Source organism: Bradysia coprophila, unplaced genomic scaffold (assembly GCF_014529535.1).
Source record: "Bradysia coprophila strain Holo2 unplaced genomic scaffold, BU_Bcop_v1 contig_358, whole genome shotgun sequence".
Classification (NCBI taxonomy): Eukaryota; Metazoa; Arthropoda; class Insecta; order Diptera; family Sciaridae; genus Bradysia; species Bradysia coprophila.
In genome coordinates, this window is record NW_023503616.1 from 1,187,240 (window position 1) to 1,201,026 (window position 13,787).

Here is a 13,787-nt window from a genome sequence, read left to right on the forward strand (position 1 = left end):
GATTATTATAACAGTTTACTTCAAAGTCATTTCGTTACAATTCCTTCGAATTAAATGATTTAACAATGCGGAGTACTATCTCAGTAAAACATAATTAATGTAAACGGTTATGTATCAATTGTTATAGACAGGGTCAGGGTGTGTTGGTTGATATGGCCACACAATAGCAAAAAATGTATAAACATTTAAAGAAGTAAAAGATTTTTGAACTACATCTGAAAAACGATTTAATTTACTGAGACCCTTAATTTCGATGATGTGCTTGCCATCTTGGAAATAATAAGAGAATGGTGAATAGGATGGATCAATAGGTTTTATGTTCATTGATGATGATGATAATGATTTAAAATGTTAGGACGCCGGTGCTTGATTAGCTAGACCCAAAGTGACTTGAATATTAGCTACAACACCACTAATTTTGCTCAATGACGCTGTGGTAGAATCGTGCAAATTGGACACAGAATTCACAATCTTACTTGAGATCTCCTTTAAGTTACCATCACTTAGGAAAACAGTCACATCTGTGGTAATGGATGTAAGACTTTCTAAAATCGTAAACATTGCTAGAGTCAATTCATGTTGTGTGGCAGGAATTGATCCGGTCACTGCCGATACCGAGGGAATTGCAGCTCCAAGAACTTGTTGAATGACTAAAACTACTGTGAATACAAGATACGGTAAAATAGCAACTTCAGTTGCCAATTTCTCAAGAATATCATTGCTCGCATTTGCAGAAGATCGAATAATTGCTGCCATTGTGGAAATTAGAATTTGGATAGTTTTGGTTATTTCCCTAATCGAATCGTTTACATAACACGCACTCCCTTTGTAATCGTTGATGGCATAGAGTAGTGAATGCAAGGATATAGAAATATTACTAATTGATTTGACTAACGATGAAACTAGATCGCCAAAATTAGTAAGTTTAGATGCGCTGTCTAATAATTGACCGAAAATTGAGTGCAGGTATTTAAACGTTACATTCAAAATCTGATTAGCTGACCCAGATATGTTACTCAAGGTTGTTGTGATCGAAGTTAATGTCACACCAACTGTCTGTAGTAGACTGAATTCAGAAGACGCAACTTGTTTTAAGGAGGTGTTGAGACTGCTTAACGACGAGGAGAATGAGGACGATATAGACCTAAGAGAACCCGTCAAACCATTTAAAAGTTCTGATAAATTTTTCTCGTCCGTACTGTTTATACCTTCAATAGCAAATGTATCACTTTCTCTACCATGCGCGACTTCGATCTTAGCAGATACTTTTGCATCAACTTTACTAATGTTACTTATTGAAGCGGTTGATTTTGTAAAGTCAAGTACTGGCGACAAAATTAAACTGAATATTTGAGCAGGAGGCTGAGTTGACGAAACAGCAATCGTTTCGACAATACTTGAAACATGATTTAAAATAACTACTATCGTTACAGCTAGAGACGATACAAGTTCATGAATTTCTCCAGTTTTTGCTAATGAAACGGAAGAAGCCAATATCGTAATCCATTCAGCCACATATAGAACAATTGACTGAAGAATTGGAAGAGCGATAACACTTTCAAGAGCACTATCAACTATGGAGTTAATAGACTTAGACATTGCTTTTGTTATAGCAATTACTGAGCTGGCTAAAACCTGGACCGCCTTAGCACATTCTTCGGTGACACTATCCATTTCAATTGAACTAAAATTGTCTTTTATCAGCAAATTTGCCAATTTTTGAAGGGCAGCGAAAACATCTTCAATCGACTTTATTATCGCTTTTCCTAAATCCCCACCGAGACCAAAGGTAAAATTACCAACGACTATTTTGAAGATTTCCAAAATACCTGGCAAAGACGTTGCAAAATTTGCTGCAATTTCATTGTCAGACCCAGTCAACTGATTCAAACGTTGAAACAATGGGTACAATTGTCGAGATGTCTTAGACTGAATGCCTATATCTGATGACGAAATTACAGCTATGCTTGATGCTATGGTCGCAGCTGATGTGGTTACGTAGCTAGCAAAACCGGCTTCAGCACCAATTAAATTGAACAAAATGGTTTCGAGCTGAGCCGATACTTGTAACAACACGCTTGTTTGAAGCTTTTCTAGTGATTGATTAAATCTATACGAAAATGATCTCAAGGTCACACTTATAGTACTTACTATTGCAGACATAGACGATGCAATTGAAGCTGATGTGATTGAAGTTAATGCATTTGTAATGAATGGCAACTGTTGGTCAACAATTCCCAAAAATGAATTCAAAACTGATGATGCTGGTGTTATTCTATCCGACGCCGACAATGCAATAGAAGCAATGGAAGAACCGACACTTTGAACAAAAATAATTGTAGTTTGTAGGACCAGTGTAAGTGATATAATCGCCTCTTTTGCTTCAGTTAAAACTCCAATTTTCGTCGTTGCTGCTTCTGCGAGTAATGCAATACTATTAACTAATATTTGCATTGACTCAGCCACCGAAAATATGGCATCATTGAATCGCGTCGTGATATTCGAAGTAGTGTCCTTAGCCTCGCCCAAAACTTGAATCACATTCAGCAAATTTTCTTCTATTTTGCTTACGCCATCATTTATACTAGTTCCAATATCCAAACTAGATAAAACGTCGTTGATGGATAAAAACGCTGCAGATATAACATCGCTTAAAGATGAACCGTCTTCATTCAATGATCCGATTTTATTTGCCCTTTTATCAAGCAATTCTAGCAGGTTGGTCGACACAGAAGACACAGTTTGCGATGGACAGTCGGATAAATCACTTAACGTCTTCTGAAGGCTACGGAATGCTGTCAACACATCCGATGAAACATCACTTAGAGGTAATGCCAGTTGTAGTTTGTCGGGAATCAAAATTCTTTCAGTTGTGTTCAGCTTAGACCGGAAGTCGTCGTAGTTTAACTTTTCGGGTGACTTATTTTCGACGGTTTCGGCAAAACTTTGAGCTGCTTTTAAAACCTCATTACTGATATCATCGTTCCTTTCAGGACTTTTCCATTCAGTATTTTTCTGTTCAGGAGTTTTCCATTTGAAAAGCTGGAAACGAAAGCGGAAAATTTTATTCAAATTGATCGAATCAAGTAAAATAAAAATTACTTGTACAAGTAGCACTAAAAAAAGTAATCCGACACACTTCATTTCCGTGGCAGTTGTCAAGCACGAACTAACTTTTTTTTAAATTTTTTTTTATTCCCTTCCTCGTTCCACATGCACACATTTTTGTTCATATTCATTTCATAAACGAAACCAACTGCTCAAATAGATTTATATTTTAAAAACTTTACAATTTTGGCAGACACGTTCTTGGTCACAGTTTTTTTTTTGTCTCGAAGAAGGAGAAGCAATCATTTTTGTACTTGACACACTTTACAAATAAAACTTATGGGAATGTAACAACTACCAGTCAAGTTTTAATTTATTTAGGTGTCTGAATCATCAGAAAGTAGAATTTGGTTTTTCTTTAACAAAACTTACCTTCCTCACTACTGGATATATTTTCCGAAATTTGTTTAAAAGTAATTTTACATTTCAATCTTTTATAAGCACAAGAGCAAGAGTGCAATATAAGGGTCCAATCTGCTACTTCTTTTGTTTAATATATTTAGTACGCAATGGTTTGATGCCGAATCTATTACTTCCTTTGACTTACTACACATGATGTTATATAAAGAGAGCCATAGGGAAATGATGTTTCGCAACTTTTACTTCTTCAGTTTTTCTACACGTCTAGTTATACAGTACCTATATATGAAATTCCTTATAAATGCCCAGTATAAAAGAACACAAGACAGAGCTCAACTTATTGTTGTCTGAAAGGTTAACTTAAAAATTGAACAATCGATGTGACAAACTTTTGATACAAAATTTACATATTCAATCTGACATGATATCTACGTAAATTGGAATCGATACAATGATCACCATAGATGTATAAATTCTGTGGAAAAAAATGTATTTCCAATCATTGCGTATATATACAATCCATAGCCATCTGGGTAAATAACCAAGAATTTCAGAAAATGTGTATTCGGAATTTTTCGTCATTTATACTTTTCTTCAACGTTGAGTTCTGTTATTTCACCTTCATTTTCATAATAATTTTAACTACTAAAACCGGCAAGAATTGATCTATTAAATAGAAATGATTACCTGGAAACGAAGACCAATCTCGATATGGAATTCTTCGTGGCATTTTCATAATTTTCTTTGAACAGTCTGTAGACTCTTAATTCGGCGAAAATCTTTGATAAAATAATCAATAGGAATAGCTTTTAATTTGTGTATAAATTCATGTTGCAAAATGTGTGTTTTTGAAGGTTAAATTAACAATCAAATTGAATTTCTTATTCGTATATCATCAAGATAATATACTCTTAATTAAACGGCAACGATACATCTTATGTGTGTTCCTAATTCTTCTACCCCAGAAGATACAACAGCAACAACAACAGAAAAAAGAGAAATATTTCCATACGTGCATCACTAAGGGTTGTTATTTCGGTAACCCATAACAATAAAACCTCATCCTCAATATTTAATACTGTAAAGAACATGGGAAAACTAAGCTGTCTTCGGTAGAGATGTTCATTACAAAACACGACTCGGGCTTATCCTTATATGTTATAAATATATACCAATAGCAACCCACATTTACTCGATTGTTAATATAAAACGCGTTTTTCTCGGAATAAATATATATTTTTTTCCTAGCACACAATCTGAATTATATGTTCTCATTCATTGTGTAATCCCTTTCTTCATGGCTTTTGTTTTCCTATTCTTTAGCATAAATCGCTCCGGGGTATTTCATTGATTTACTGAATGATGAAAAAATAAAATTCCGACCAGTAGATTGGATTTTAGTGTATATAATACTTCGAGGAAAGCTAATTTTCTCTAAATGTCTTAATTTGTCAGTTAACTGACGATTTGTGTGTATAAAAAATAAACCTTTTGTTGTGCTGAAACTTAATCGATCTTGCGTCATTTATTTAAAAAAAAAGAAGAAGAGAAAAATTAGGGAAAGCTGTCAGATCTTTAACTTGTTCTGGCACATGTTCCGCTACAGTAAGACTCATGTAAATTCTCTGAATGAACAATATAACGTAAACTGTAATTACATTCAAAGGTCTCAAAATTTAGAGCGCAATGAAGTCCTGACATGACGCACACACAAATAGAACAACACAAGCTTCACGGTACTATTCACAGGATATTCATCTTTATCATCATCAAGATCCCCATAGCATAATAATCATTTCAATCTTCATTAAGCCCGCACATACCAAGTTTGTGTATCGTACACGCTTGTTATTCCATACAATAAAGTGTGAGATTTGCAATTTACTAGAAGTTCTACTGCTGGTATATGAGCGTTAAGAAACACTAACAACAATATACAGCAGCGCAAAACATTACATAAACAGAACAATACAAACGCCTTTTCCCCATGCTTAGTTGATACACGAACAATCAAAATTATGATCCCGAATAATCCATTTCAGTCTCCTGGTTTTAGTTAATATATAAAAGACACTTCTGGATGAATCTAAGATTCGCAAATGAAATATAATATAGAAAATGATGTATGGGGACAAATTTAAAAGATTATTTGTGAAAGCTTAAAGCTTTTAAAATGATATATGACATAACATTAATCCTATCACATTTATGTTAGTGTACGTATGTACATGTACTATATAGATGTTGCTGGTATACGTGAATGGATATAAATTTAAATTTTATTGAACAAATTATGTGTCGTTTACGATACTAAATACATTCAACTTAAATGTTGAGCCGTATAATAAAAGAAGAACGAATATCGATTTGCTGGCTGGTTTCTCGTTCTGTGTGAGGGAAGACAGTCTAATGTTCGAAACGGTATGAAAGTATTTGGTTCTTGCTTCATACATAAACAATGATCAGATTTCAACTAATTCATTCAGTTCATTCCACAATTCATTTCAAAATATTGCCAAACATCCGTCCCTGAAGACCTGAAAATGTTACGCTTCATTTATAATATAATTCCATATCTAGGAAATGTAACCTGGAAAGCCCGATTATCGGTTTTCCCCGGTTACCGGGAATTTTTGTTTTCGTTTACCGGTAGCTTTAACCTGACTTTATTTAAGCACATTATCGTCAATTCTACCAGGGCGCCAGCACAAAAAACCACCTAATTGTTTGGAGATTGAAATTTCGACTGTCGGCCACTAGCATTTACTTTCTGCGCGAAAACCAAAAATGTCCCTACGAGCAGACTGAGAAATTTTCTGGTAATTTTTCTGTCATTTACCGGTTTTCCCGTTTCCCGGTTTTTAAATATCGATGGTAAATACATTTCCTAGAGTCATATCTGATTTTAGTAAGCATTAAGAGGCACCGGCACTTAGCTAAAATTGTAGCCTACATTTGCGTGTTTCGTATTTCATTTTTGTTAATATCTTTTCATCAGAATCCTTTTTGAAAAATGTGCGACCGCAATTCCGACCACGAATGTGTTAGCTTTCAACAGAAAATAGTTTTGGTTGTAGTCGTTTGACCAGCTCTGAGAAAAGTGAGCAGTTTAATGAAATTTTCATAAATTGCACATTGTTCTCAGAGCTGGTCAAATTGCTGCAACCAAATCTATTTTCTGTTGAAAGCTAACACATTCGTGGTCGGAATTGCGGTCGTACATTTTTCAAAAAGGATTCTGGTGGAAAGATATCATCAAAAGTAAACCAAAATCCAGTATTTAAAAATCGCCCTAATGTATGCTTTTCGGCAAAGTAGCGGTGCCTCTTAAGAACTAAAACGATTATCTAGAATTATGAGTTCTGCTCTGTTTTGGACTACTGATTCTAGGCAATTTCATTTGCTGTAGTCCGAATGAAGTGAGAGAGGCGAAAACTCCAGAAAAATCTCAAAACGCCATTATTTTTGCCTTGATAACTACTACTCTTTGTTTGATAAGAGTACTTTAAAGAAGAAGGACACAACTCGGGAACATTTATCAGATTTATCAGTCAATTCGCAATGGTATTCGTATGTTCTTCATTTTATTTGGCCGTTGTCATTACCCCCGGCCTTACCCTGTGACAGCAATTGCCAGATTCGTACAAAATAATATTCAAATATTCCTAAGTCATCTTCAACGACGTGATTAATCGATTGTCCAGTGTATCCTTTCATATACTAAGACACAAAACATAATGTTAAACCTAAATGAAGTAAAAGATTTCACATTGGATAACGAGAAGAAATAGACGTTTTTATGATGATAAATGGCGATACATTGTTTTCTGTGCTTGAAGAGGCCTTATCAGATTCACTTTTTAAATTTTAAAACGCTTGGATGTCATTTCTTCTAGTTAATAAAGATCAACCCTTAATGTTGTGAATCTATAAGCCAATTTCAAAACTTCAATTTCCCCAATTTCTCTTACATTCGATGTGGGAGTATAGGACGACAATGGAGATGCGTGTAGCGAGATAAAAATTGCTCACTTCGTATGTTCATCGAAATTTAAATTAATTTCAGCAACAAAATTAAATTGTATTGTAATAACGTTGCCGAACAATAAATTTATTTTGTGTGTATAAAGAAATAACAATACGGTGTCACCAGCTACAACGTATCATGGTAAAATGTCATCAAGAAGAAAACCCCATAAAACAAGGGAAATTGCCTAGAGTGTCATACAAAATAAAACCGCTCCTGTGACGATAATATTATGTGTTGAATGGTGATGTTTGTGCCAATATTTATTCACAGCGTTTCTAATTCAATAACATGTGCCATGAAGTGTGAAGATAATGGAATAGCATCTTTTGTTACGTTACAATCATCTATGTAAAGATAAAATAATGACTATGTGTGTATATATTTGTGGTGGCGTATTACACATTACATCCTACAGAGACTTGGATTAAAACTGTTCCAGTTGAATTTAATCAACGTGCTTTGTATTTGTCATTTATAAGCACACTCCATTTCTCCACACGGCAGTTTCCACTGTTTATCAATGAAATTCCTATGTGTTTTACCAGTTAAATTCTGAATGAAGACGCAAGTGATGTCATTATAAGGATAATTATTAACGAATTGTTAAAGGATTTAATTTGTATGGATAGCTATCAGTTTGCATGTGTTATACTTTCAGAGTCTCTCCAAAATCGACAGAAAGCCTTGGATTGAAATGTTTCTTCGACTTCCTCAATTACCAAACAGTTTTTAGATGTCAACTGATGGCCCACTTTCGAAAGGTCTAATAAGTCTATAATTTATAAAGTGCTTAGTCCACTCAATTCACATTTCATCTTATGAATATTATCCTTTCTCAGACGGCAAGCATAACACAGCAGTATAATTGTCGGGTCTATTGCGTCTTAAGATCTGCAAAAAATGTATGCAAAAATGTGTACTTCAATTGTTTGAACATTAATTTTGCTTCTGATAATAAGTTGCAGATTGTCATTTATTTTGTTCGTAGCTCTTGTTGCATTCATAGCAGATGCATAGATGCACTTTCAAGCTAAGCATACATACTACAACTTAGTAAATAAATGTTTAACACAAATGAAGTACAAGATTTTGTATCAAGGGCAGTTGTTTCAAGACATCAAAAGTCCATGATATTTTTGGGATAAATGACTCTAGAGGTAATCGCGGGTTCCATGCCGTATGGGCAAGTGGCCACAAATAGTTTAGACAGAGTTGTATACTTGACTTAGGTTTTAAATGAACGTAATTTCATCCAAATTAGTTCAGCGTAAATTTTGTAAAAAATCGCGATTTCGACATTTGAAGATCTGCCACTTCCTACCAAATGCTGTTAGAGAGTCTATTTTAAAGACCAAAGCCTATCTCGGCTGGTAGATCCCTTTCTACCATGTCAGTTCAACATTTAAATTAATTATTTTCCAAATGATGAATTTCAACGTTTAAATTAATTATTTTCCAAATGATGAATTTCAACGTTTAAATTAATTATTTTCCAAATGATGAATTTCAACGTTTAAATTAATTATTTTCCAAATGATGAATTTCAACGTTTAAATTAATTATTTTCCAAATGATGAATTTCAACGTTTAAATTAATTATTTTCCAAATGATGAATTTCAACGTTTAAATTAATTATTTTCCAAATGATGAATTTCAACGTTTAAATTAATTATTTTCCAAATGATGAATTTTAACGTTTAAATTAATTATTTTCCAAATGATGAATTTCAACGTTTAAATTAATTATTTTCCAAATGATGAATTTCAACGTTTAAATTAATTATTTTCCAAATGATGAATTTCAACGTTTAAATTAATTATTTTCCAAATGATGAATTTCAACGTTTAAATTAATTATTTTCCAAATGATGAATTTCAACGTTTAAATTAATTATTTTCCAAATGATGAATTTCAACGTTTAAATTAATTATTTTCCAAATGATGAATTTCAACGTTTAAATTAATTATTTTCCAAATGATGAATTTCAACGTTTAAATTAATTATTTTCCAAATGATGAATTTCAACGTTTAAATTAATTATTTTCCAAATGATGAATTTCAACGTTTAAATTAATTATTTTCCAAATGATGAATTTCAACGTTTAAATTAATTATTTTCCAAATGATGAATTTCAACGTTTAAATTAATTATTTTCCAAATGATGAATTTCAACGTTTAAATTAATTATTTTCCAAATGATGAATTTCAACGTTTAAATTAATTATTTTTTTTTTAAATTAATTATTTTCCAAATGATGAATTTCAACGTTTAAATTAATTATTTTCCAAATGATGAATTTCAACGTTTAAATTAATTATTTTCCAAATGATGAATTTCAACGTTTAAATTAATTATTTTCCAAATGATGAATTTCAACGTTTAAATTAATTATTTTCCAAATGATGAATTTCAACGTTTAAATTAATTATTTTCCAAATGATGAATTTCAACGTTTAAATTAATTATTTTCCAAATGATGAATTTCAACGTTTAAATTAATTATTTTCCAAATGATGAATTTCAACGTTTAAATTAATTATTTTCCAAATGATGAATTTCAACGTTTAAATTAATTATTTTCCAAATGATGAATTTCAACGTTTAAATTAATTATTTTCCAAATGATGAATTTCAACGTTTAAATTAATTATTTTCCAAATGATGAATTTCAACGTTTAAATTAATTATTTTCCAAATGATGAATTTCAACGTTTAAATTAATTATTTTCCAAATGATGAATTTCAACGTTTAAATTAATTATTTTCCAAATGATGAATTTCAACGTTTAAATTAATTATTTTCCAAATGATGAATTTCAACGTTTAAATTAATTATTTTCCAAATGATGAATTTCAACGTTTAAATTAATTATTTTCCAAATGATGAATTTCAACGTTTAAATTAATTATTTTCCAAATGATGAATTTCAACGTTTAAATTAATTATTTTCCAAATGATGAATTTCAACGTTTAAATTAATTATTTTCCAAATGATGAATTTCAACGTTTAAATTAATTATTTTCCAAATGATGAATTTCAACGTTTAAATTAATTATTTTCCAAATGATGAATTTCAACGTTTAAATTAATTATTTTCCAAATGATGAATTTCAACGTTTAAATTAATTATTTTCCAAATGATGAATTTCAACGTTTAAATTAATTATTTTCCAAATGATGAATTTCAACGTTTAAATTAATTATTTTCCAAATGATGAATTTCAACGTTTAAATTAATTATTTTCCAAATGATGAATTTCAACGTTTAAATTAATTATTTTCCAAATGATGAATTTCAACGTTTAAATTAATTATTTTCCAAATGATGAATTTCAACGTTTAAATTAATTATTTTCCAAATGATGAATTTCAACGTTTAAATTAATTATTTTCCAAATGATGAATTTCAACGTTTAAATTAATTATTTTCCAAATGATGAATTTCAACGTTTAAATTAATTATTTTCCAAATGATGAATTTCAACGTTTAAATTAATTATTTTCCAAATGATGAATTTCAACGTTTAAATTAATTATTTTCCAAATGATGAATTTCAACGTTTAAATTAATTATTTTCCAAATGATGAATTTTAACGTTTAAATTAATTATTTTCCAAATGATGAATTTCAACGTTTAAATTAATTATTTTCCAAATGATGAATTTCAACGTTTTTAATTTTTTATTTTAATTAATTATTTTCCAAATGATGAATTTTAACGTTTAAATTAATTATTTTCCAAATGATGAATTTCAACGTTTAAATTAATTATTTTCCAAATGATGAATTTCAACGTTTAAATTAATTATTTTCCAAATGATGAATTTCAACGTTTAAATTAATTATTTTCCAAATGATGAATTTCAACGTTTAAATTAATTATTTTCCAAATGATGAATTTTAACGTTTAAATTAATTATTTTCCAAATGATGAATTTCAACGTTTAAATTAATTATTTTCCAAATGATGAATTTCAACGTTTAAATTAATTATTTTCCAAATGATGAATTTCAACGTTTAAATTAATTATTTTCCAAATGATGAATTTCAACGTTTAAATTAATTATTTTCCAAATGATGAATTTCAACGTTTAAATTAATTATTTTCCAAATGATGAATTTTAACGTTTAAATTAATTATTTTCCAAATGATGAATTTCAACGTTTAAATTAATTATTTTCCAAATGATGAATTTCAACGTTTAAATTAATTATTTTCCAAATGATGAATTTCAACGTTTAAATTAATTATTTTCCAAATGATGAATTTCAACGTTTAAATTAATTATTTTCCAAATGATGAATTTTAACGTTTAAATTAATTATTTTCCAAATGATGAATTTCAACGTTTAAATTAATTATTTTCCAAATGATGAATTTCAACGTTTAAATTAATTATTTTCCAAATGATGAATTTCAACGTTTAAATTAATTATTTTCCAAATGATGAATTTCAACGTTTAAATTAATTATTTTCCAAATGATGAATTTCAACGTTTAAATTAATTATTTTCCAAATGATGAATTTCAACGTTTAAATTAATTATTTTCCAAATGATGAATTTCAACGTTTAAATTAATTATTTTCCAAATGATGAATTTCAACGTTTAAATTAATTATTTTCCAAATGATGAATTTCAACGTTTAAATTAATTATTTTCCAAATGATGAATTTCAACGTTTAAATTAATTATTTTCCAAATGATGAATTTCAACGTTTAAATTAATTATTTTCCAAATGATGAATTTCAACGTTTAAATTAATTATTTTCCAAATGATGAATTTCAACGTTTAAATTAATTATTTTCCAAATGATGAATTTCAACGTTTAAATTAATTATTTTCCAAATGATGAATTTCAACGTTTAAATTAATTATTTTCCAAATGATGAATTTCAACGTTTAAATTAATTATTTTCCAAATGATGAATTTCAACGTTTAAATTAATTATTTTCCAAATGATGAATTTCAACGTTTAAATTAATTATTTTCCAAATGATGCATTTCAACGTTTAAAATTAATTATTTTCCAAATGATGAATTTCAACGTTTAAATTAATTATTTTCCAAATGATGAATTTCAACGTTTAAATTAATTATTTTCCAAATGATGAATTTCAACGTTTAAATTAATTATTTTCCAAATGATGAATTTCAACGTTTAAATTAATTATTTTCCAAATGATGAATTTCAACGTTTAAATTAATTATTTTCCAAATGATGAATTTCAACGTTTAAATTAATTATTTTCCAAATGATGAATTTCAACGTTTAAATTAATTATTTTCAAATGATGAATTTCAACGTTTAAATTAATTATTTTCCAAATGATGAATTTCAACGTTTAAATTAATTATTTTCCAAATGATGAATTTCAACGTTTAAATTAATTATTTTCCAAATGATGAATTTCAACGTTTAAATTAATTATTTTCCAAATGATGAATTTCAACGTTTAAATTAATTATTTTCCAAATGATGAATTTCAACGTTTAAATTAATTATTTTCCAAATGATGAATTTCAACGTTTAAATTAATTATTTTCCAAATGATGAATTTCAACGTTTAAATTAATTATTTTCCAAATGATGAATTTCAACGTTTAAATTAATTATTTTCCAAATGATGAATTTCAACGTTTAAATTAATTATTTTCCAAATGATGAATTTCAACGTTTAAATTAATTATTTTCAAATGATGAATTTTAACGTTTAAATTAATTATTTTCCAAATGATGAATTTCAACGTTTAAATTAATTATTTTCCAAATGATGAATTTCAACGTTTAAATTAATTATTTTCCAAATGATATGATGAATTTCAACGTTTAAATTAATTATTTTCCAAATGATGAATTTCAACGTTTAAATTAATTATTTTCCAAATGATGAATTTCAACGTTTAAATTAATTATTTTCCAAATGATGAATTTCAACGTTTAAATTAATTATTTTCCAAATGATGAATTTCAACGTTTAAATTAATTATTTTCCAAATGATGAATTTCAACGTTTAAATTAATTATTTTCCAAATGATGAATTTCAACGTTTAAATTAATTATTTTCCAAATGATGAATTTCAACGTTTAAATTAATTATTTTCCAAATGATGAATTTCAACGTTTAAATTAATTATTTTCCAAATGATGAATTTCAACGTTTAAATTAATTATTTTCCAAATGATGAATTTCAACGTTTAAATTAATTATTTTCCAAATGATGAATTTCAACGTTTAAATTAATTATTTTCCAAATGATGAATTTCAACGTTT

At 28.8% G+C, this 13,787-nt stretch overlaps 1 protein-coding gene across 1 annotated transcript; it reads right to left on the reverse strand.

Annotated features, from left to right (window-relative positions):
- Positions 1–317: 317 nt before the first annotated feature.
- Positions 318–3,246, reverse strand: LOC119081731. Its single transcript, XM_037190895.1, has 2 exons — positions 3,103–3,246; positions 318–3,042 (listed from the first exon to the last, which is right to left on the reverse strand). Exons 1-2 carry the CDS (start codon positions 3,142–3,144, stop codon positions 352–354), a joined length of 2,733 nt encoding a protein of 910 aa, XP_037046790.1. The 5' UTR covers positions 3,145–3,246; the 3' UTR covers positions 318–351.
- Between the last annotated feature and the right edge of the window lie 10,541 nt (positions 3,247–13,787).

Bases quoted from the DNA above. Each gene is read 5' to 3' on its own strand.
- LOC119081731 (XM_037190895.1), bottom strand. From the start codon at position 3,144: ATGAAGTGTGTCGGATTACTTTTTTTAGTGCTACTTGTACAA. The intron at 3,043-3,102 runs GTAATTTTTATT...TTTCGTTTCCAG, and splicing joins TTTTAGTGCTACTTGTACAA to CTTTTCAAATGGAAAACTCC.